Source organism: Larus michahellis, chromosome 6 (assembly GCF_964199755.1).
Source record: "Larus michahellis chromosome 6, bLarMic1.1, whole genome shotgun sequence".
Classification (NCBI taxonomy): Eukaryota; Metazoa; Chordata; class Aves; order Charadriiformes; family Laridae; genus Larus; species Larus michahellis.
The window spans coordinates 50425327-50449437 of NC_133901.1; the positions used below are offsets into that span (position 1 = coordinate 50425327).

General features: G+C 38.0%; 1 protein-coding gene across 13 annotated transcripts in view; it reads left to right on the plus strand.

Annotated features, from left to right (window-relative positions):
* Positions 1-24111, plus strand: part of USP54 (ubiquitin specific peptidase 54) — a 103296-nt gene that overhangs the window by 58461 nt on the left and 20724 nt on the right. For 11 of the 13 annotated variants that reach the window (XM_074590442.1, XM_074590444.1, XM_074590435.1 and 8 more), the window contains 8 exons: positions 5405-5539; positions 7823-7936; positions 8098-8180; positions 10521-10626; positions 14011-14157; positions 15576-15725; positions 17028-17196; positions 20114-20284. In XM_074590442.1, the coding sequence (XP_074446543.1) occupies positions 5405-5539; positions 7823-7936; positions 8098-8180; positions 10521-10626; positions 14011-14157; positions 15576-15725; positions 17028-17196; positions 20114-20284 (1075 nt within the window). The remainder of the gene's footprint in view (positions 1-5404; positions 5540-7822; positions 7937-8097; positions 8181-10520; positions 10627-14010; positions 14158-15575; positions 15726-17027; positions 17197-20113; positions 20285-24111) is intronic. The other 2 variants (XM_074590445.1, XM_074590446.1) reach the window with 1 other exon arrangement.

Here is a 24111-nt window from a genome sequence, read left to right on the forward strand (position 1 = left end):
AAACTTTTTTTTTCAATGGGCACTTGCGGTTAACTGCCTGACAAATAAACTTGTTCCTGAGTTAATAAACTCGTTATTGAAGCTTCCAAATAATGACTGCCTCTTTTGATCTTGATCAAGCAGTTAATAAATTGTCACCTAGTTGATGTGGACGCTCTTTGATTTGGATTTATTTTCCTGACGCCCTCCTAAACAAAGCTCACAGAAAGTATATTTTTTTATTTGATTTTTGGTAGTAACCAGGATGCCTGACTGTATAGTCCATATTAGGGACCTTTGGGGTGCAGCGTGAGTAAAAACGGAAGAGAGATTGTAAAAGAAAGGAGTAATGGAAATCTGGGTTGATTGTTATCGGACTTGGAGGTTTGGAAAGAGATCCAAAGACACAAAACCAAATAGAGCCAGGATCATTTGCACACTTGAAGGTGAATATAAAATGAGGAAATGTGGGGAAGAAAGTGAGCTAGTAGAAACACTGTGGGTGGAGGCTGATGCAGTTGCATGAGAGAAGTGATTTTAGCAGCCAGAATTTTTATTGAAACAGGTTGTTGTACTGAGTTAGAGGCTGCATCAGAAGAGTGTGGTGTTTTGGATGAGAGGTTATGTACTGTAGACAAGAAAAAGAAGTCCCTTGAATGGAATGCAGAAAGAAGGTATGCTATTGAAATGGAGAGAAAGTTTTAAAAAAAAATAATAAAAAATACTGTCAGAAGTGAGTGACAGCAAGAATAATATTGATATGAAGGGCGGTGAGAGAAGGATGAGGATTGGCCATGTTAATATTAGCAACTTTTGCTAAAAGGCAGAAACTGTTCATGTGGGGAATACTAAAGCATTTGGGGGGAACATTGTTTTGTTCTTTGAAATAAATACCATGCCACTAGAGCTGCAGCAATATCCCCATCCAGAAGGAACTTCTGCACAATGCTGGAAGAGAATAAATAGTTCTCAGAAAGCTGCCAAGGACAGAACTTGAATTTACAGTGCGTGGACACTGATCTGATTAAGTAACTGTTGCCTCTTGTCTTCAGCCATCAATTTATTCTTATGCCAGCCTGCTTCTACATGCTTGATTAAAAAATCATATGTGCGTGTATATCAAGTCTGGGTTTTGTTTCATCGGTGTGGTTAGACACACATTGCAGATGTCAGTTTACCCCAAATAAATTGAGTACTTTTTTCCTAGGGAGAAAATGGATTCCAAACACTGATAATTTGGAGCAGATTCACAGATATTTCAGTTTTCCAAATCTTTAAAGCTTAAAAGAACTCTAAAATGTCAATCCCATGAATTACTTCAAAAAATACTTACTATCTTTATTCTCTAACCAATTGAAGAACAACTCTATTTATGATCATGGACGTGAATTTTAGCATTCTGAAATAGAAAGCCAGCTTTTAACTTGAATAGTTGTATGATAAAGATTCCTGGTCTGAAACCTTAGGTTGTTTTCTTTTGAAGCTTTAGAAAGTTATGTTGATTGCCCACGCTTCCCAGACTGGAGGAGATTATTTTGGGAGACCACTGACTCCGCAAGCCTTTTGTATGTCAAAAGCCCAGAGCTGTAGTAGAAAGGACACAAAGCTTCCAGTTACAAAACTAGGAAAAAAACCTTCTGAATGGTAATAAGCCAAGTGAGGCCCTACAGTAGATTGCCTGGGATGGTTAAGGAATTTCCACATTTGGATGCCCCTGAGAGCCAGCTGGTGAAAGATCAACTATGTAATTGTAGTTGATCTTGACTTAGTACTTGGGGAAGTACTAGCTGCAACTGGGGGGACTTTGGCCATTTATTCCTCTTAAAGAATGTTTGTGCTTCCTGATTCTGCTGTCTCTGCCACTCTTTCCAGACCTTTGAAGATCTGTAGGGAAGGGGGTATGGAAGAAGATGGGCTTCCTTTTCATATAGACCTCAGGAATGCAGTGTAACCAGAAGGCATACTTCATGTCCGAAAAATCCCTTGCTCATGCTGTTCTCTGTCTTGGCTTGTAAGACTTACTGACATGCCAAGAATAGGTCATCAGTGTAGAATTCAAAGTACTGCTGCTAATTCAATATTAGTAATTGCTCAGGTTTTATGTTAAGCTAATATATGTTGTGTTTTGGTGGGTTTTTTTTTTGTTCTGCATCCTTGATTTTAATTACTGAAAACTGGTAAGATAGGAGAGACTTACCTTGTTCATGAAGCCTTTAGCAGTGTCTTTTCATATTGTTGCTGCTGTTAGGGAAACGCTCCTTTGTGTTGGAATGTGCTCATTCAGAGAGATTGTCAGTGTGGTGCATACTCTAATGGGATTTTCACTATCTTCAAATTCAGGTAAAGAAGTTTTTGAAAGAGAACAACAAAGTTTAAATGTTTCATATGTAAAGTTCTCATTAAGTTCCAGAAGCACTTGTAGAAAAGGTGTCATGAAAACTTCCTGGGGCAGAATCAGCAGGGCTTTCCTGGTCTCCGCCTGGACCTGTATATAGAACAAATACGTTAGTGATTAACAGTATCACTCAAGGGCAAGACCTGCAATGAAGGAGAGAGATCTGACTTAGATAACTTAAAGTGGTGAAACTGCAGGAAATGCCGCACCTGTCCATCTGAGGCTGAGGGACAAGAAAGACCTGTTCTGAAGGCGAGCAAAGAACCTATCTTGAAAATAAGGAAAAAGGGAAACAACCCCACCTCCCCCCCAGAAAAAAACACCCTAACCCCCACCTCAAAAACCCTGACCAAAACTCAGTGAAAACCAAAACCCCCTGTGTTTAAAGTACTTTTGACCCCATTTGAGATGCTTTTGGGACTTCCTGTAGGCGCTGTGTTCCAGTGTGCTCTAAACTGCACTGTGCAATGACATGATAAGATTTTTCCTCATAATGTAAATAAGACTGTACCGTTGTGTACTATGTCACTACAAATTTTAGAAATCATTCTTCTATATAATATTGGGATATTTTAATCCTTGACTTTTACATACTAGAATTCTTCACAGAATTCTTTGATATTAATTAATTACTTCTGTGGTTGTGGTAACAAATTTCAGTTTTCTGCTGTTTAATGAAAGGTTTTTTTGGTTTTAATTGTGAAGGCTCTAATTATTTTGTGATGCAAAAAAAATTAAAATGCAGGATCTTGTGGAAAAACAGTTGCTTATAATCATCAGGATCACTTTTTCCTTACTGGGTCTCTTTATGTTAACTAGTAGGTATGTTAGGAGTAAAAGTAAAGCATACTCTCTTTTTTTTTAAAGATGGAAATTTAAAATATGAGGTTTGGATTGCTTGCTTGCTTCTGCTTTTACCTAGTTTGGAGCCTGCATTGATTCTCTCCTCCCCACCAAGAGTGCAGAGCCCTTTCAGAGCTGTCATTGAAGTAAATCATGTCCTGTCCATCAGTTCCCTGCAGTGAGGTTGCCTGCCAGTCATTATGCGAGTGCCTCAACTTCCAGATCTATGACGTGAGATTGATGATAACCAGAATACACACATTTCTAAAGCACAGTTGTGAATATTTTTGAGTGCTCTTAAATTATTTAATATAAAGTGCCGAAGCAGGATGGAATTATGATTTATTGCCTTTTTATTTTTTCTGAGGTCCAGTGAAATGAGAAAATTTACTAATGAAACGTGAAACTTGCTCTGTTATCAGAGTGACAGAAATGGGAATCAAGGTTGTTAAGTACAGAGACTTTGTCATTCTTTCAATTTTTATATATGTATATGTAGAAGGTAACTGAGGAGAGGTATTGTCTGTAATTCACGAAGCGTGAGACTTACTGCCTCACAGCCTTCTCTTTCCTCATAGTTCATTGATACCCTAATAAAGGCAATATTGGAAGAGCTATGGGATTCAGCACAGTGGGCCTTTACCCATGAATGAGCACCATAAGGACTACCAAAATAAAAATAGCCGTAAAGAGAGATGGGTCTTTAACATCTGTATTAAATAATATGTCAACACTACAAATTGTACTGTTCCTATGGCCAGAAAAGGCAGGGGCATGGAGGTTGGTTTGCCAGCTGTGCAGTGACAGCTGTCTTCTGCACTCTTTCAGCTTCTTCAAAGCAGCCGAGATTGTACAGTTTGGCAAACCTTCTCCCAGTTTACCTGCTTGCTTCCTAATAAGAAGCAAACATGAATAGTTAAAGGAGAGAGAGATTCAGCTTTTTTATTTCCAATTAACATAGATCCTGAGTATAGTGGGGAGAAGCTTTCTGTAATAAAGGGAGAAAGTAATACATAAATCAACGTCACTACAGATTCTCGCTATAGATTTGAAAGAAAACCAAACTGGCAAACTAGTTTGAAGCTGGCATTCTCCTTGTTTGACTAAATTCAGAAGGCAGAAAAGCCAAGTGGTGCAAGATTGAAGATAATCCTTTTTTTCTCTTCCAGTAAGAATGGAGCTTTCTGCAATCTTTAGGGAAATTGTGAGGAAAGTTTTACAGGAAAGGACAAGCAGAATTTTGAGATTGACGTGGATGGAGGTAGAAAGTAGAGCGGAGTGGTGATGAAGACAGAATGGTCTTGTATGAAAATAAGGGCTAGAAGTTTCTACTTAAACTGAGGATCTTGCATACAGAATTGTGATCCTGTTTTTGTAGGAGGGCACAATGAAAGTTAAGTAACTGTTCAGAAGATCTTTTGGATATCTCGCATATACACACACACACAAAATAAAGGCAGGTTTTTAGTCAGTTGGGAATATATACTGAACTTTCGTGCATATAACCCACACTTTCAACAATAATGCCTCTTTGTAGAAGTACTTGTCCTTGCAAATGATTACCCAGATGACCTGTGAGTTACAGTTATGAAAATGCGGGTTTATGGCCATACATAGGAACTGCTGCTCATGTTGTGCCTTTTCCCTCCTGCATGCTAACCCAAAAATAATCTAATTCTTACGTACTTCTTAGAATTCCTGGAAGGTAAATTCCTTAGGGTGCAGGCAGCAGATTGTGGCTGTTTAAGGGCTAAGATGTTCATAAAGAGTTGTTTGAAAGAGGAAAGAAGGTGGCACATATAAGAGGAAAGCTACCAAGGTGGGAGTGAAAAAGTGAACTGGAGAGGGAGAAATAGGAAGAAGTAGTGTGGAGGTTTTGGTGTCCATTGTAGTTGCTTCAGGAATCAAATTTGCAGTAAGATCCGAGGGAGACTGACACTGAAGGAAACTTACCCATAAGCTCCCCACCCTCCCTTGTATGTGTGAAAGGAAAGGAAGGAATACACAAAGGTGGATATGATTTCAAAGGAGGAACTTTTAGGATTTTCTCATGCGGTCCCTGTACAATACAAATATCTGTGTGTTGTTTGGTCAAAGTGAGTTAAAGGTTTGTTGGTTTTTTTTCAGATACCTTGAGCAATGTTTTGAAAATACAGTAACTTAACTATCTTTTTGTTTTCTTGCTAGAGTATCTTCAACCAGTTTCAATGTAGCAGTGAGAAGGTACTGCCTTCTGATGCCCTGCGCACTGCTCTTGCAAAGACATTTCAGGATGAGCAACGCTTCCAGCTGGGCATCATGGATGATGCTGCTGAATGTTTTGTGAGTGTAACTGAAAGATGCTTTGACAGGCATAGATGGGAACCCCCACTACACAATCTTGTTGTTTGTTTGTTTTTCATTTCTCCCCAGATTCCAAGAGACCTTGCATGTGTGGCCTCAAAAAGCCCACAGAGAGATCCCTGATCTTGAAGTGATCCATTGGGGAACCAGTATTTGGTTTGAGGGTCATCACTAATAATTTTGAAATGGAAACATCAATGTTATCCATTTTCACAGTTACTTTTGCATATGTAATTCTTGCAATCTCAAGTGTTTCTTGAATATGAATTATGAAAAAAAATTGCACTGCAAGAATGATCCAGGATTCTTTTTAGGATTTTAAGGATCACCTCAAAAGAGTGAAAGGACATTTTGTTTGCTAGTTATTCTGAAATTGTTTTCACAAACTCTAGTTAAAGGAAAGTAAAAGCACATAAGTAAACCAAACACAACCCAACGCAGCTGTCTATGTTTGTAAGTGAGGTAAGCAACAGTAAAACGGATCATCTCCAGATATTTCTGTTGCTGTATTTGTAATCCATCTGACAATTTATTTTTTTTTTTTAAATCTGGTTATCTCACCAGTGTGTTTGGGAGATGGCTTTTACATGAATCTTGTATCCCTAGGTTTACCCACCTGCTTTATTGTTATACTCAAACTCTTTCTCAGCATCCATTATGTTAAGATTTTATTCTTATCCACATTTCCTTCTTTTCCTTCTTCAGTCTCCTAAATTTCTTTAATTTAACAAGGAGGTATTTTTGTCTTGCTGACTTGTTGGCTGCTGCCCTCTTTGGAAATGATGGTGTCTGTAGGGTGGCCCAAGTGTGTTTGTATCCTACTTGGTTGTTAACAAAGATGTTAATTCTTAACCAAATTACAAACATACTGGATTTACTACTGCAAGGTAAAACTTCTCTTAGGTAAAGCACTTATCAGAGTGGAGTCCTTCCTATATGTTAAATCTTTGATTTCCTATACCTACCTAATTGTAGACTTGCACTGTAAGAGATCACAGAAATAGGGTAAATGCATATACCTATTGTGGTTCTTCTCCTAAACTAAGTGGACTGGTAAGGGGCTTATGATAACCCAAAGTATGTGTTTGTAGAATACTAATATAGCAAAATAGTATAGTTTAATAAGCTTTCTTAAAATGGAAGTAGATCATATCAATAAAGCCTCAAAGTGAAATAAATTACATTGGCCCACACAGGAGCCCCTGTGAGCACAGTTATGTCAAATCTTTGTATGCAGTCCAGCACTTGAACAGAGTTCTGTAGGGTGTAGAACTTTTGATTTAGTTTCTTCCTTGAGAAAGCTAATCTAAATGGCCCATCTAATACTATTGTGGGAGTCCCCACAAGCAGGCTTGTTAGGTTAACCATAGGGGCACAAGGACAGTTAAAATGGGTACAAGTTCCTTTTGAGGTTAAGCTTTAAGGCAAAGATAATTCCATAGCTTTTCACTTAGTTAACCTTTTCAGCCCTGAGGGCAGAGATTTAATGTAAATGGCAGAAGAGCTTAGATTCTAAAGTTCAAGGGAAATTGTACGGGGTCAGAGCTATTTTGCCTAATAATCAGTCTTGACCTGCTTATTGCAGGCCTATAAACCATCCAGGCATCTCATAGTGATAGAAGGGTGGTGCTGGAAGAGGTGTCAATAGACTTCTGGCACTCCCAGCTTAATGCTGGCAACCGTGGGAGGAGAGGAAGTCTTAGGACAAGAACTCCTGGGAACTTGAAAAGAGATGGAGTTGTGTGAAATAATACCTAGAAAGTGTTCAGTGCTTTTGTTTCATGCAGAATTTGGTCTACCTCTCCGTTTATTAGTTCTCCCCTTTTGTAGCTGATTTGCCATATTTCAAAGCCCTTGTGGAATATAGAAATTTATTTGGGTTACTTTGTGTTGATGAGGAGAAGTTAGTGGCAACCCAGTGATTTTAAAACTGCAGAGCTGCTATCCCGCTTATGTTTGGTCACATCCATTGATACTTGAGAATAATCAGTGACAGAATCTTTAGCTGTTCTTGTAAATAAAATAGATGATTACTTGACATAACATTTCAAATCAGAAATGGTAGTCATTTTCTTTTATATCAAAGAAATGCCGACTTCTTTGTTTACTAAGCAACTTTCAAAAATTTGCGGGAGGCTTCTGTCTCTGTAAATAATGCTTATAACATTGAGTATGACGAGCTTTTGTGATCTATATTTTAACTTTTGTCTACATTTGAAATGATGTAATGCTTTTATTGCTTTTTCTTTTCTCTTTGGCTAGGAAAACCTCTTAATGCGAATTCACTTCCATATTGCAGATGAGACAAAGGAAGATATTTGCACTGCACCACACTGTGTTTCCCATCAGAAGTTTGCTATGACTTTGTTTGAACAGGTGAGGTAATGATACATGCTTTATACAAAGCACCAGTTCTCAAGTTTCAGATTTTCATTTCTAAGGCATGCATTGCCATGGTAAAAAAGATATAAGCAGAAGTGTTGCTGTGGAAATACCTGTTTAATCTTGTCCATGTATTATGTTTTCTTTCTCTTTAGTGTGTTTGTACCAGCTGTGGTGCCACCTCTGACCCGTTACCTTTCATTCAGATGGTACATTATATTTCCACAACCTCACTCTGGTGAGTTGAGATTTTTACAGGGAAGAGAACTTCTCTTTTTTTTTTTTTTTTTTTTAATACTGCAGATATTGCAGTTTGATCTTTACCTTCACAAGATTAAATGTCCAGAACATGGTTTATTCAAAGTTGGTGGAGCTTGGATAACTGTGATAAAGAACATGAGGATTTAGTGGAGCGGAAGCTATCGGTTTAGGCATGGATCAGTGCATCTACTTGTTTATGATTCTGAATCTGACAACTGTAGTGTCAAGGACTCATGTACATTTTGAAAGACCTTAATATGTGAGCAGGTGAGTTAAGAAGCAAGATAAGAAAAATAAAAAATAATTTATGCTGGAAGGAACCTTTGGACTTTTACTCCGTCCTCCTGTTTAAAGCAGGGCTAACTTCAAAGTTAGATCAAGCTGCTTGGGGTTTTGTGCAGCTGAGTTTTGAAAACATTCAAGGACAGAAATTCCATGACTTCTCTGAGCTTGCCTGTTCCTGTTCCAGTGCTTAACCACTCATTGTAATTTTTTTTTTCCTTGTATCCAGTCAGAATTTCCCTTTCTTCATCTTTTGCCTATTGCCCTTTCTCTGTTTGCTTTTGCAAAGAGTCTGGCTTGCGCCCAGCTTCTCTACCAGCTTTCTGTGATGTTGCTCCTCAGCCATTCAGTGCCCAGGCAGTACTGCTGCACTGACTGTGCTCTGTCCCGGGTGCGAGACTTTGTTTTCCTTTACTGAATTTCATGAGGTTCCTGTCAGTTCCTTCCTCCAACCTGTCAAGATCCTTCTGAATGGCTCCCTTTCTGAATATTGACTGCTTCATCTGGTTTGGTGTCATCTGTAAACTTGATGTGGGTGTATTCTGATTCATCATCCAGGTTATTAATGAACATGTCAAATAGCATCGGCCCAGTATTAAGCCCTGAGGAGCACAACTCTTAACTGACTACTGGTTATGTTTTGATCCTCTGAGTCTGAAGGTCCAGCTAGGTTTTTGTCCACATTGTATTCTACCTGTGGAGTCCATACCTCGCAGCTGTAGATGACTTGGAAACCTTGCTAGAGACCACATGATATTTGCTGCTCTCACCTCCTTAACAGAACCCATGATGTTATGATAGGAGACTCTTATCTGCTCTGACTTACCTTCTTGTCTTTCGTATGCCTGGAGATGATTTCCAAGGGGATTTGTTCTGTCATCGCTTTAGGTACTGGAGCGAGACTGACCAGCCTGAAGTTCCTCAAATCCTATTTCTTGGATGGATATAGCTCTTGCTTTTTCTAGGTATTGGGGAACTTGCTTTGTCACCATGACCTTTCATTAAAGGAGATGGTGCACAGAGCAATAGCTCTTGCTCTGTAATAGTTCGTTTGAGTGAATGCTAGAGGAGAAAAGTCGTCTCTTCTTTTGGGAGGTGGTCGCTCAGTTAAAAGCTGCTTAAATCTGGTTGAGGCAGGAGTCTGTTATTCGCTTCTGCCTTGAAATTTTGATTAGGATGAAGGCTTCTTTGTTTCTTGTCCTGCATTTGAGACATGTAGTTACAAAGCCCGAAAAAATTGTCTTGAAAATAACTGACTGCTCTTATGCAGATCTCTGTTAAAAGCTACCACTTCACCAGTGTATCAGGAGTATTGTGAAGCATTCCCCCTTGTGTCTTTTACCTGATGTTCCATTGAGCTGTAGTTTTTCTTTAGGTTACCAGCGGACACTGTGTATCAGAATATTATTTATTAGAAAAACAGGAAAATAATTATGTAAATGGTATTCAGTATTTCATATGAAATATCTCAATAAATCTTAAGTCACACATTATTTTAAAAACACCAATAAACCGTGATATATTTATTTACCTCTTAAACCATTTAAAACTTGAACATGTTTTGAGCATTAGTACTCTTGGGTACTTATTGTCATCTTTCTTTCAAATTGGACAGCAAAATCAATTAGATACCACACTATTTTTTGTCTTTTGTTATTAAGGATGTGCTTTACTGTGCTGCTTTACTAGGGTTGTGGTTACTGAAGGAAAGCATTCTGAAGCAAATATTTCGTTTTGACGTCAAGTATTTATCAAAATGCTTGCTTTTAAGATGTAAATTTAAAGCCACGCTAGAAACTGTTTCTGTTTTAAGTATTACTTGATTTCTTTATGCAGTATTACCATGGGAGATGTAGTAATTCACACTTAATAATTATGTGATTTTTTCTGTGCTACAATTTTAAATATAAAAAGTATTGGGTATTTTAAGGTTCTTAACTTTTCATAAAATGTAAGTGAAACATATACTTAATGTGGGCTTATGTTTTTATTTCATTATTAAACTTCTGTTTTCCTTGCTTTCTATATACTGAAGCAATCAGGCTATTTGTATGCTGGAGAGACGAGAGAAACCCACTCCAGATATGTTTGGAGAGCTACTACAGAACGCCAGCACTATGGGAGACCTGCGAAACTGTCCAGTTAGTACCCTTAGTTTTGCTTTTTGAGGGGACAATGGGCAGGACAGAAGAGGTTTAGTAGGTCTCACTGATGTGTACCTGTAACTCAGGAGTATTTTCAAGGTTTAGTTCATCATAATGATAAAAAGGATAGATAAGAGAGTTTTCTTTGGATTTGAATTCAGTACCTATCAGTTATTCAATGGAGGAAGGGAAAAACTACAGATGTTGAGTGCTGCTTTGACTAGGCACAAGTAGTGAGACCAAGAATAGACGTAGTGTTTGGATGGAAACTACAAATCAGTGTTTCAGAGAGTTAGAAACCACAAAAAAGGTGATGAGGGTGAATAAATTGGAAATGCTTACGTTGCTCCCTGGGGGATGGCCACACAATCCATTCCTGTTTGAGCCTGTGTGGCTGCTAGAAGTATGTGTCATATATTTGCTGGTCAGCTTCAACGAGAGTTGGTGAGGACTCCAGCGTTAGCATTACATGAAGCTGCAATCATGTTGCTTTCCTCCTATGATGAAAGTTCTGGGATCTTACCTAAAAACATGGAAATGACAAAGAACTTGGAGGCTGAATCTTTTTATAGGAAATTTCTGCATGTTGACAGTGGGTTTGATTAGCTAGGCTTTTTAAACAGTGTTCCCACAGTTCATCCCAGTTTCTCTGGTGGTTCTTTCTGTTGAGGGTACTGTGCTTCATCTGTAATAATAGCATGAGAAAAGAATTACTTATTTGTTGTAAAATCTTTTCAGCACTACCATACTATGGCACAGATAGCAGAACTTTTGGTACCAGTCACTGTAATCATGTGTACAAGATGCGTTGTTTTGCCTAGATAAGCTTCTATTCAACTTCATTACTACCTTTCAGTTTGAATAAATTGAACTGTTGATCAAACTGCTGTACCAGTATCATACAGACAAAATGTTGGTCAGAGGGAAAGAGAAAAGGGCTGCTGCTTCCCACTGCCAGAGAATATCCCGACAGTGAAGGGCTTATAGGCTACACAGTGTATCTGCAAGAGCTACACCAGAGGCAGAGAATTTTGAGGGAGTATTGGTTTGGTTTTCTGAGTGAGGTTTGCTGTTCAGAGTGTGGGATATACTGATCAGAAAGTGTAGGCTATAGTTGTTGGGAATGATGACTAGTGTTTAACCACTTAAAAAAAAATTACTGCGTGTGTCCAGTTGATGGTCACAGGCTGCTATTCTTAAAAATATTCTGTTCTGCAATGCAGTAAAAGTCTGACAAAATTCAGCTGAATTAAGTCCATGTATCATTTGGGTTAAGAAAAATTTAAAAAATTAATGTAAATATAAGATGATTCTTTTATATTTTTAATCATAAGGGCTTGATCTTTAAAGCAAGAGTTTGATACCTTGTTCTCTCTGTTAATTTGAGTATGTCCAGATCCAGGGTTTTAGATAAGTATGCAAGAAGAGTTATCATCAGACTTTTTTACGTATTGATTAGTAGGTAGGGCAGGAAACAGCTGCATAATTGCTGCTTCATGTAATGCTACTGTTGGAGCCTCACCAGTCATCAGTGAAGCAATACAGGCTCTAACAGGAATGTCTTGTATGCTTGTTCCCTGGGGGCAGTGTAAGTACTTCCATTTTATCCCCACCACTTTCTGTAACTTAGAACTCTGAAACATTCGCTTTTAGTCTCCATTGAAACATAATTTTTGTCTTTTTTTTGAATATTGGCAAATAGTCACTCACTTTTCTGAGTAAAAGAAATTAAGATATTGTATTGTTGTTTAAAAGATTCATATGAGTCAAGCTAATTTAATAACCAAAGCATGGGAAATTTAATAGAAAGACATTCTTTGTCAAAGTAAACTGTGAAATAATTGGTTGGATAAAATTGCTTGCCAGTACTTGTTGCCCCTCTTCTTCCTATTTGGGAAAATTTTCTATTAAGGCTTAACTAATAGTAGCCTAAAAGTCATACAAGGGAAGCTTTTTATCAGGATGCTGTATTCCCTCTGTCTTGCAGAAAATGCTGATGTTAGCTAGCTGAAGCAAAGAAGACAATTTTGAGAGTAAGATAGGTTTGTTGTGAGGTAATCCATGGGAATGCTTGTACTTTGAATGACCCTTGCAAAATATATGTGAATATAGTCATCTTAATATTAAAACCTCATATCTACATTTAAATGTCACAGTCCTCTACCTGTGAAAAAATCTGTCTTCATTGCCTGGTTGTTGAGCTCGTTTCTTTCTGGTGTTTGAATTTTTCATTTTTGTCTCTCATTGATAATTGGGACTGAAATTCTGGTTAACTTTCTAGATTGCTGTGGGGAAGAAATGCTTTATGATCTCTTCCCTGGTTGTAGTGTCTGAAATGATTATATCCAATTGTGAAACTGGTCTCTGTAGAGGTGAGAAACTATTCTCAGTATGAAAATGTTTTTGTGTGTGTTTTTTTTTTTTCTAGAATCTTATAGAGGTACCTTTGTGACCTGCCACGGGGGGAGTGAGTGTTGCAAAGGGACTTTGTCATAGGTGTTGCCCTGCCCCCACCCTGCCAAGAAAAAAAAAAAATGCACCGTTTGCTAAAATTACAGTGATAATATCTTAATTCAGGTGGTGAATTTTTTTCATGATACTTTAAAGATGCCCACCAATTCCAACAGGTGATGAATTGGAAGGACCTCTGAGAAGTGTCTTAGCTTCACAAGCAAGCTGATCTCTGAGAAATACTCTGGCTAGAGATTGAGGGGGGGCTGGCCAGTCAATGAGCACTGGTAGTTTTTTAGAAAGGAAAAATGGGAGAGGGAATCACAACAGGAAATAAGAAATGAAAAACTGCTGTGGATTAGTAAAGCGTGTCTTATTCTCCTGATCTTCCAGCTGCTGCTCTCATATTTATATGAATACTGACCTAACTGTCCTGTCTAAGATGAGATGCTTGAGGTACCTTGTAGAGCAGCCACCCAATTTTAACAGCAAAGCAGCACCTTGAACATTTTCCTGACACTGTCATATAAAGTGTCAGTCTCTGTAAATATAATTTTTAATCTGAGGTTGTGATCAAAAGAAAGTGAGCTTTCCCTCCAATTTCTAAGAATGTTTTGGGGATCTTTCATGTATGCTTGCTTATGTTTTTTTTAAATAAGCCTACTTTTGCACTATACCTTTTAATCACTATCAGCTGTATGAGGAAGAATCAACACTTTAAAACTTGTGAATACCAGATAGTCTTGACAACCCTTCTCATCTGTGACATAAGAAGCTCATATCTTGACACTGAGCATATTATATCTGCTGTGTTTCACCACCACTTCTTTGGAAGCTGTACTTTTGAAACTTATACTTGTTAATGCCTTGCCCTAACATTATAATAAGAGTAGGATTATATTAAATGCTTTGTTTTATTTAAATCCTCAGAGTAACTGTGGGGAAAAGATCCGTATTCGTCGTGTGCTGATGAATTCTCCACAGATCATCACCATTGGCTTGGTTTGGGACTCGGACCACTCTGATCTGGCTGAGGATGTGATTCACAGTCTGGGCACTTGCCTTAAACTGGGAGATGTGAGTTTCTGTATTTTGACATTACCTGCAAACACAATTTCTCACAGTAGTCTATAGTACTGGATTGAGAAAAATTAAAATTCGCCACCTTTACCTTTTTGGTTTCCATAAATAGAGGAATAGAGGGCAGATCCAAGGATCTAACCTGTTTCTGAATGCTTCACAAAACCTGTGAAAGTACTAGTGTAATTGCGTATTCTTGAATTTCTGAAATGACTGAAAATTAAAAACTACTCGAGAACACAAAGCTTTTCTGAATCAAAAAAATATTTTTAAGTGCAAGGAAATTCTGGATTGGGATTTGTGCCATTTCTGTGAAAATGCATATGTACTCTGTCATTTTTGAAGAGCAGAGTTTACTTCAATTTCTTTTGAAGGCAAAATGTAGTTTTGGGTGGGTTTTTTTGTTGGTCTTTTTTTCCTGACTTCTTTAAATCCTCTTTACGTTGAAGTGTGTGGTCATAACACTTAAGAGTTATTTATAACTGAGGAGTCTCTGAGAGGTGGTGGTTGGCACTGTGTGACTGAACGATAGATTTAATGAAATAGTGTTTGGGATCCAGAGGTTTGTCCCCTAGAGGATTCAGTTATTCTACATCAGCTGATGCTTTAGAGATGAATTATTGGTATACCAAATTGTAGCTGTGTCTTATTGTAGCATTGAGGTATTACATTAAAATAATTAAAACATATACGTACACATTTACATATATATATAAAAATATGCTTTGCCTAGTGCACAGTGTCCCAAAATTAGTGCAAGTTAATGGAAATGTGGTTATGAAACAGTGTGGTCCTTGCACAGTAAAGCAGTAATGCACTAAAAAATTAGTCCTATGCATTTTTAAGTAAAACATGGTCAATTAAATAGTCAGAAAACAATTTTTTTTCTGTGTGCTAAATTCTTTTGACCTACTAGTGTCTTCAGTTCATCTTTTATGTGGTGTTGTCATAAATTTGTCTTTGGTCAAGTCAGAATAAATGCAAGCCGTTCACTGTCAGGAACTGCTTTGTTTCCACAAAGCAAAGAGGAATGAATGGTTTAAACAGTATTTGATATACTCGGCAAGAATGACACAGAGAATACAAATTTTCAGGGTAGAACCACACTTCAAATTATGAAAAGATATATATCATTGTTGTAAATGTCTTCCTTAAAGTACAGCCACAGTCTCCAAGACCGACTCGGTTCTTGAGCATCTACTGAGTTGGTAGGAGTCTGTTCCTGGTTTAGGTCACTGGATTTGCTTAAACATTGGTTAATTACTCAAGTATTTATTGCCTTGTTTTCTCTAACTTTTGAAGTAAAAACCTGACACCTCTCTGTAGTGCTTTGAGGTCCTCAAACATAAAGCAGTGTGTAAAATTCTGGGCACTTTATTAATTTTTTCTTGCATTTTTTTTTACCTCCCTTGAAGCTTTTCTTCAGAGTAACAGATGACAGAGCAAAACACTCAGAGCTGTATTTGGTGGGAATGATCTGTTACTATGGAAAACACTATTCTACCTTCTTCTTCCAAACTAAAATCCGCAAGTGGATGTACTTTGATGATGCTCATGTCAAAGAGGTGAGAAAATAACGTTTAGAAAAACATTAGATATTTGTTAGCTACTTGTGCGTAGATCCATACTGTTTTCTACAGATTTTGAGAAACTTGGCTATTTTTCCACTCAAGATCCATAACTCTGTTGCTTCTTTTTCTGAGCAAAGTAAAGCATTCTCAAAAAAGCACACCAGAAGTCTCAGAAGCCTTATTCTTTGTTCTGTTGGCTGCCAGTCTTGCTTTTATGCTGCTGTTTGAAAACCTACAGTTTGTTTGTGCGCACAGCTAACATACATCTTTTTCCCTTGCTGAGAATGGTATAGCAATTTAGTGCTTGCTTTTTTGGTTTTTTTTGTTGAAGTATCTAGATGCCAGTCTTCCCTAGTGGTTGCTGCCAATAACAAATTTTCTGCTTTTTCTGTTAGTGCTTTTTTTTTTTTGTCTTTTCACCAAGCATGAGGTCCTTGACATTAAAGATACCGGTGCTGGGATCTTGGCATGCTGTTATTACATCCCATTAGTTTGTTTGGCATTATTTCACACCACTCTCCTTTTATTCCTTCTAGTCATGGAAGCACAAAGATGAGAGAGGAAAATTTTCTCCTGTAGTCATGCCAAGCACAGTCTCAAAGGGAAAACTCTAATCCTCGCATTTGTTCACAGTCACATTTCTCTGCAGCAAAACTTTGCCGAGGATAGGTACTGCACTGCTTTAGTAGAACACTTGTGTATGGAGCAAACTTGTTGGAACAGATATTCAGTGTATTAGGTGAAACCTGTATTAGTATGTGGGGAAGATTTTTGAGATGAGCATAACTATATGAATTATTGCCTGGCATGTCACAATGCTTGCAGGGGTTCTGTAACAGCAGAATTATTCACACACCAAAGTGGTTAGCTTTGATTTGAATTTTCTGTCATGCTATTGATCTCCTTTATTGTTCACTTTGTTTATGCTGATGGAAGGATTAAGGCAATTTTTAAATTTTTTTTTTTGACTGATATAAAGTTAGAATGTTTCAGAGGACGAAAAGTTTTTTATGGAAAAAAAAATTGGAAAGGGAAGGATTACTTTTGTAGTCATATTTTTAGCAGGAATTGTAATTTGTTTAGCTGTAAGATGGTGAATACCTTGATTTTAGTTGGATTTGTTCCAGAATCGTCTTGGTGAGTCCAGGTCAGTGCTGAATATAGGAGGAGTTCAAGAATGTCAGTGGAAAATCAAACTCTGAAAGAAGTATGAGGGGGGGAAAAAGAGAGCTGCTTATAGAAAATTATGTCAGAAAACCTTTCTTGTGCACTTTTTTATTGTTGTTGTTAATTCAGATTGGCCCAAAATGGAAAGATGTTGTGACGAAGTGCATTAAGGGTCACTATCAGCCTTTGCTGCTGCTGTATGCAGACCCAAGAGGAACTCCAGTGTCAACACAAGACTTGCCCCCTCAAGTGGATTTACAGCAATATAGCAGGACTTGCTATGATAGTGAAGACTCGGGTAAGAAGTCTGGACTATATGCCTTATGCTTTTATGCTGTAATGCTGCATGTGAAAAGTTTTTCTTCTGTTTTGGATGTGTTTTTGTTAGCAGGGGTCATTGTTGCTTGTCAAAGCCGACCTAGAATTCTGAAGAGGACTTCCAGGGTTTCACCTTTGAACTTCTCTCTCTGTCCAAGACTCTGTTGATTGTTTGGGTAGTAATCTTTTCCAATAAGGTTTGGAGAAAGAAACTTGGGGGGGGTGTGGAAAAAAAGAAAAGAAGGACCTGTTGTGGCGCAAATGTAGAGAGGAACAATAACTGAGGATTTCAGTGGCTGAGTTCATAAATCTATCAACGGTTTTAACAGGAAGGGAACAAGATCAGAGATGCACGAACACATAAAAATTAAAGGAAGCTGCAGAATTAAACTCAGGAGGGACGTTAGGGAAAAGAAATATTAAGGAAATGTCATAAATGAGTCCTCTGCTAGGGTGGTGAAGGGATGTGGGGGAAGGGGAAGAAATACCATTTTATTTAAAAAAAAAAAAAAGACACAGAAACTGGCTTGTCGTTTACTCACACCATTGGGGGTTGAGGCCTCATTTAAAGAGGAACAGATAAATTTTGAGAAAGATACGCAGTTGCAATCCAGATAGGGTGAAAATAAAAACTGGGTCTAACTTTATATTTTAATGGCTTTGCAAAAGAAGATTGTTTCTATTTTGGGATGTTTGCAGAGAATATCCTGAATTAGAGATGGGTTTGTAAGTTGCCAAGGAGAGCAAAACAAGACTAAAACCAGAAATACAACCTTTCTTCCATGATTTTAGCCTATTTATGCAACTCTAATTCCGAGAATATTTTATGGTTTTCCTGTCCAATAGCTAACTTCATGCTTCCTGGTCAGTGAATCTGCAGAGAACATCTGCTGTCTCCTTATTTATGTGTTGACAATCTACCAGTAATGAAATAAATCTCCAGCTCCTCTTAAAAATAAATGTAAATAAAACCACTGGTAAGATGAGCTTCACTTCTCACTTGACAAGGTGCCTTGCCAATTTATAAACCTGTCTTCCTGTTCTGAAAAAAATGGGAAGTCTGGAGGAGGGAGAGGAGGGCCTTCAGTGCTATATATCAGTTGTGAGCAGTTCTATGAGCTTCAGGCCAATATGCGCTGTAAATTTGCTTTGGTGTTCTGCTGGTTGATCTCCAGGAAATGCATAGATAACCCTTCTGCTCATTGTCTTTGCAGTATCTAATATTATTTAGTTCGAAAATGATTTCAGGAAGCTGAATACAAAAATATATATATATAAAAAGGTGTTTCCTTTCAGATAAAATTCAGAAGGCTATAGTGAGTAACCCGCTCTTTCATTTCAAAAACACTTGGTGAGTCCTCAGAGCTTACTCCTGTAGTCCTTAGTGTTCAACATTGATACCAAGCCCTTGAGAGAATTTGTGAGATAGCGTAGGTTAAAGTACCAGGAGAAATCATAGCCTGCACGTTTTCCTGTCAAATAGAGGTGAATTATTTTCTAGTCTTGTTAATATCCAGAGTTTTCTACCCTAATATACCTTTTTCAGAATGGCTTTTTTGTCCCACTAAGTGTAACTACAGCTTCTTCTGGATTCCTCGGTGTTATCAGATATCCACAGCCCATAATTCGGAAATGAACAGAGACTGCTTATTCTAAAGTTGTTAATATTGTACCTGAACTTCTGTCAAAGGAATCTGATAAATGCATCTGATCACATCAAGATCTAGTACTACAAATTATGGAGGAAAGATTGTGAAAGATGCTGGCACAAAATGTTGTGAAGCTAAGTGCAAACAACTCCTAATTTTCTATTGAATAAATACTTAAGTTTACAAATTGTTTTCTAGTACACAGTTCCACAGCACTGATTCCTGTTGCCTACATTGATCTTTGTTGTGACTGTGATCTCCATTACCAGCTATATTCTATATTTCTTTAGACCAATCAGATTTTTAACCAGTAAGGAGGTGAGGGGAAGTTTCTGACTTAGGCATCCTTAAATAGAACATCAGTTTGCTCTCACCAAAAATGTGAAGTGCCATCAGGCTGGTTGCAATTAAACGTAAGAATTATATTCTTCTTGAATTTCTTTTTTTTCTTTAAGTTCTCCACTGAGAAATGAGTATGAAATGAATATCCTGTGTGTTCAGGAGTGTATACATCACATATATAAAGTGGCCAACAGTCTTTAAACTGTTCAGATTTTTACTTTTATGTACTGAAAATGATGGGAGAAGGTTGTCTCTTTATCCTCTTTTAATGAGTTCAGGAATTACTGAAGTTGAATCATGATGCTTCATCCTTTTAAGTATCCCACTTATGCAGGGGATCAATGCTAGCTTCTTGAGGAGGAGTGGGTTACTTTGCTTTAGATAATACAATTTCAGTATAAAGTTTTACTAGATAACTTATGATTCGTAATGGATGAAATGTGTTAATTATTATAACTTGTGATGTTCTTATTACTCTTACTAATATTTTGTACTTAACTAATTTTTTAACTTTTTAACTTTGACTTCCCCTGAAGCAGTGTATTTCATATTTTAATTACACTTGGCAGTGTCAAAAATTAATGAAAAATAATTTCAGTGTGGTACTAATGTGTACTTTCAGTCCAATGGACGAAGTTTAATTTTGCATAATAAAAGGATTTGATAAATTTGGAGTTACCAAAGAGAAAGAAATAAAGGCTTGCAGAAGAAATGTAACTCTACCCACTTCCAAAGGAGAGGATCTTTCCCATAAGCTCTGGCATCCTGGAATCTGAGTTTATATGCTTGGTACTCTTTTTTTCTGTTAACTTCTGTAGTTTCCTCTGTTTTCTTTTTTTAGCCTCTCCTGACTTTTATAATAGCCCCAAAAGACTGAAATTTGACATTGCTTCCTTCCTTCCCTAGGGAGAGAACCTTCTATCTCAAGTGATACCAGGACAGATTCCTCTACAGACAGCTATCCTTATAAACAGGCACACTATGAGTCTGTGGTCAGTCACTTCTCCTCTGACTCGCAGGGGACGGTCATCTACAATGTGGAGAATGATGCAGCTTCACAAAGCAGCAGGGACACAGGTAGCAGATACCATTATATTTGTGTGATCATTGTCATTAAATGTGATGTCTGCAGTGGATTCCAGTGAGAAATCTCTACGTGTACAACCTATAACAGAATAGTGAACAGTGTTTAGTATCCTAAATGTTTTTGGTTTGTAATGAACCATTGGCATTCACAAAAAATAAGCACAATTTTAAATGTCTTGTTGGCTTTTGTAGACCCGTATCTAGCCAGACCAATATTTACAGGCATGTTTTCTGTTATCCACAATCCTACCTATAATTCTCTAAGTTGGAGTCTGTACCTTGCCATTGTACAGTTTGGTAAGTGTTGTGTGTGCTACTTATTCATCTATGGGCAGTTACTTCATTTCAGGAGTTGCAGCTGTCTGGGAAAGGCTTTTTCATCACCAGAATCTCTCATATTTGGGCACTAAGGACTTTCTATGTAAGTGGGTGTTGGTAGTATTTACTGCATCAGGGAAGAGCGTAAGATGATTTCCTACCTGTGCCATCGAAGCAAGTAAGAATCTGCAATGAGAAGATAATCTGTATGTAAGTTCCTCAGGGCAGCTGAACAGTCTGCCTGAACACTCCTCAGTTGAAAAGAGGTTAATTGGAAGTTTGAAGGCTTAGATCTCCTCTGTTATTCATGCCCAGTGAGCCTAGTCAGCCTGTTCCTGTATTCTGTAACTTCTAACATCGCTTCCGAAAAAGTAGTGCATGAGTTAAGGTCAGACTTCTCGAGCATCAGAAATATGATCCGCTCAGTCTGCTTGAGAAAGTTACTTTATTGTGCCTTAAGTAGACTTTCTAAGAAGATACAAGAGTTGAATCAGCAACTGTTTGTTGCACCGGAGTGTCAACAGCTATCATACCACTTTGTCCTTTAGTTGCAAAATAGTTGCTCTTGTATTAAGACACTATATGTGTATTTGCTTCATTTGAAACCATCTATGGTACAAATATTTTTCACATCAAAATCCTGAAAAAATGTTTCAAGTTGGTTTTCTTTTAGTACTCTTTGATTCTTCATCAGAGGTCCAAGTATCTGTAATACATGGTTTTAGATAACCCTACAGCACTTTTAATGTTTTAGCAAATACTTAATGCTGTAGGTTCCAGTCGTAGTCCTAGATAGAGTGTGACAAAGAAGGGAAGGTTGGAGGAGAATTTGAGTGATGAGGAAACAAAGTTTATGTTGATCTTCAGAGTACAAAGAAGACAAAATTGAAAATGCTAGTGGAATATTGTTGATACATTTGGCAAAAGTGGCACAGAGTTTTTCTTGGATTAGGTTCCTCCCTGCAGAAGTCAGCAGAAAAGGGAGGGTAGGGGGATGGTTGCAAACATGTAAGCATGAAGTTCAGCATGTAACCTTTTGTTCTGTCATTTTTAGTGACTTTGTCCTTTTCTTTTTCTTTCTTCTCCTGCTGATTCTATCCTATGTTGTTCCCTTCAGCTTAGCCTGTCTCACCACCTAAATTCAATTGTCCTCATCTTCCCTGATCCAGCCTTAGCTATAGTCAGTCTGTCCCCTTAGCTAGCCGCCTGTCTGGGCATTTCCCTTTTTTTTTTTACCTACCCAAAACCTTTCCAAAAAAGTCAGTCTGCCAACTCATACAACTGCTCAGTCATCAAATGCTGATCCGTGGGGCTATAAAGAAGCCATCCACATTGACCTGTCAACTGAATCGTTCTGGGCAAGAGCAGGATCCTTCATTTAATGGCCATTTACCCACTACTCCAGCCCAGAAAATTATGGACCCTATCCCACATCGTCCTCCGGGGAAGGATCACCATTGGGTCGTATGACCTCAGGCACCCGGGTACTTCAGAATGGGAGCATGAAGAGTGGCTGCATAAGCCCTCTCTTGCTCCTACCAACCTGTGCTGCTGAGAAAAATGTGCGTATTCTGGCTGCCCTATTCATGCAACGAGATTTCAGTGGGAGGGAGTAGGGGGCGTTCTGTCTCAACCTGTTTGATTTCATTCTCTAACATTCTTAGACATGCACACAATCCCTACAAAACCAAACTTTTCCTTTGAATATCACTGTTGGCTTATGAAGCCGTCCTGCCTCCGGAGGATGAGGTATTTAAATGATACATTCAGCAAGGGACACCTTTTAAGTGTAAGACTCGGCACTCAGAAATCCTGGCTTGTTATTTTAGTGAATTAAAAAAAAATGAGCGTAAAGTATTAGCTAATATTCTTGGGATTGTAATTCATATATTCATGCATTAAGTTGGATTCAGTCTTTGTTCCAGAAGGTCCAAGTAAAGACAACAAAGCCTGTGTCCTGCAAACTTTCGATTCTTGGCATCTCCTCCGTGGCCATTAAATGTCCAGCGACAATAGAACAAAACTGGCGATTTTTGAAAGGAGGAGAAAATACTTGTGCAAGGCTAGCAGCCTTCATTTTACAAGGCTAAATTGGCCTCTAAATTAGTCTATGCAGACCCTAAGATTAGCTCCAGTAGCACTAAATATCTTTAAATAGTTCCTGTTACAGTACTTGAAGGATGCTAACCAAGCACCCCCTATCAGGTTGAAAGAACTTTGGGGGGAAGAATGTTAAACTAGAGAAGCTGTACACTCTGAAGTGAATCATAAGCCTCTTCTATCTTGAGGGGAGCCGCTACAAGGTATAATATTGTTCTTTCAGTCCCTAAAAGATGTGTTACAGTCCACGCTGTGAAGGAAAAACAGAACTCTCCCAAAGCACTGACTCATGCTCAGCTAACTAAATGCTGCACATCTTCTGTCTTCACTGCCAACATTTCTCTTTTACTTCCTTAATTTATTTTATGTAATCTGCTTGTTTCTAAAGAATTTGGCTACAAAATCACTGTCCACTTTGCAAATGAATAGAAATGCGGGTCTTGTGTAGCTTGCGTTTTGTTGTTTGGATTCCTTCCCACTCATTTATTGTAGTATCTTTGTAGCAATTGTAGTTGAAGTTAATTATTTTTTTCAACTGTTGAAGGTACAATTTTACGTGTAAAATCTGCTTTAAATGTTTTTGATTTTTATGTTAATTTCTAGAGAAGGGGGAAGGCTCAGAACAGCCAGTTTATATGGTCTGGGGGCTGTTAATCCACTATTGGGTAGCAGGGATTTTCCTTTCCTATCATCCTATGCAAGGTGAAAGTTGGTGATATAGAGACTAGAGAAAAGTCTTTGTAGCTTATTCATAAATTCCCTTCTTATCCTGCATCTCTGCTTGGGACTCCTCACGTGAGTAAAGCCATGCGTGTGTTTGTGCTTGCAGGTTTAGGACTGTGAATGTGTGAGAACCATAAAATTAAGAAAAGGCAATACAAAAAACTGGTGATGTCCAGTACTCTTGATTCACATTCAATGTGAAGAAATGGGGAATAAATTGTATGCAAGAGAAAATATTAGCACTCAGACACATGAGCTGTAGTAAGGGAAGGTTGTCGTGTGTCAGCTGATCCATGTTGATGGTTTGCGTGTATGCTCTTAGCTTGTGGCAGATGTGAATTAGCTGGCTTAGCCCTTGAAAGTCAACTGAGGCTTCTTCACTGTAGACTAAGCTAACTCAGATTATTTAGTATTTGCTACAGGCAAAGAGGGTGCAGATGGGTAGTTAGTGCAGAGCAGCTGATGATGTGCAGTAATTTATTATTACATGGTAACTCGTTCATGTGTTTGAGTCTTCATTCAACAGAGTAATGTCAAGCAAGCTGTCCTCAGGAGTTTCATGTTCATGGCCATTAAAACTGAAAAAGTATTCAGACAGCAAGAAAGTGGTTTCCTTAGATTATTAGAAGAGAAGGCAGAGTCAACTTTTTCCTCTCCCTGTGGATGAGCTCTCATTA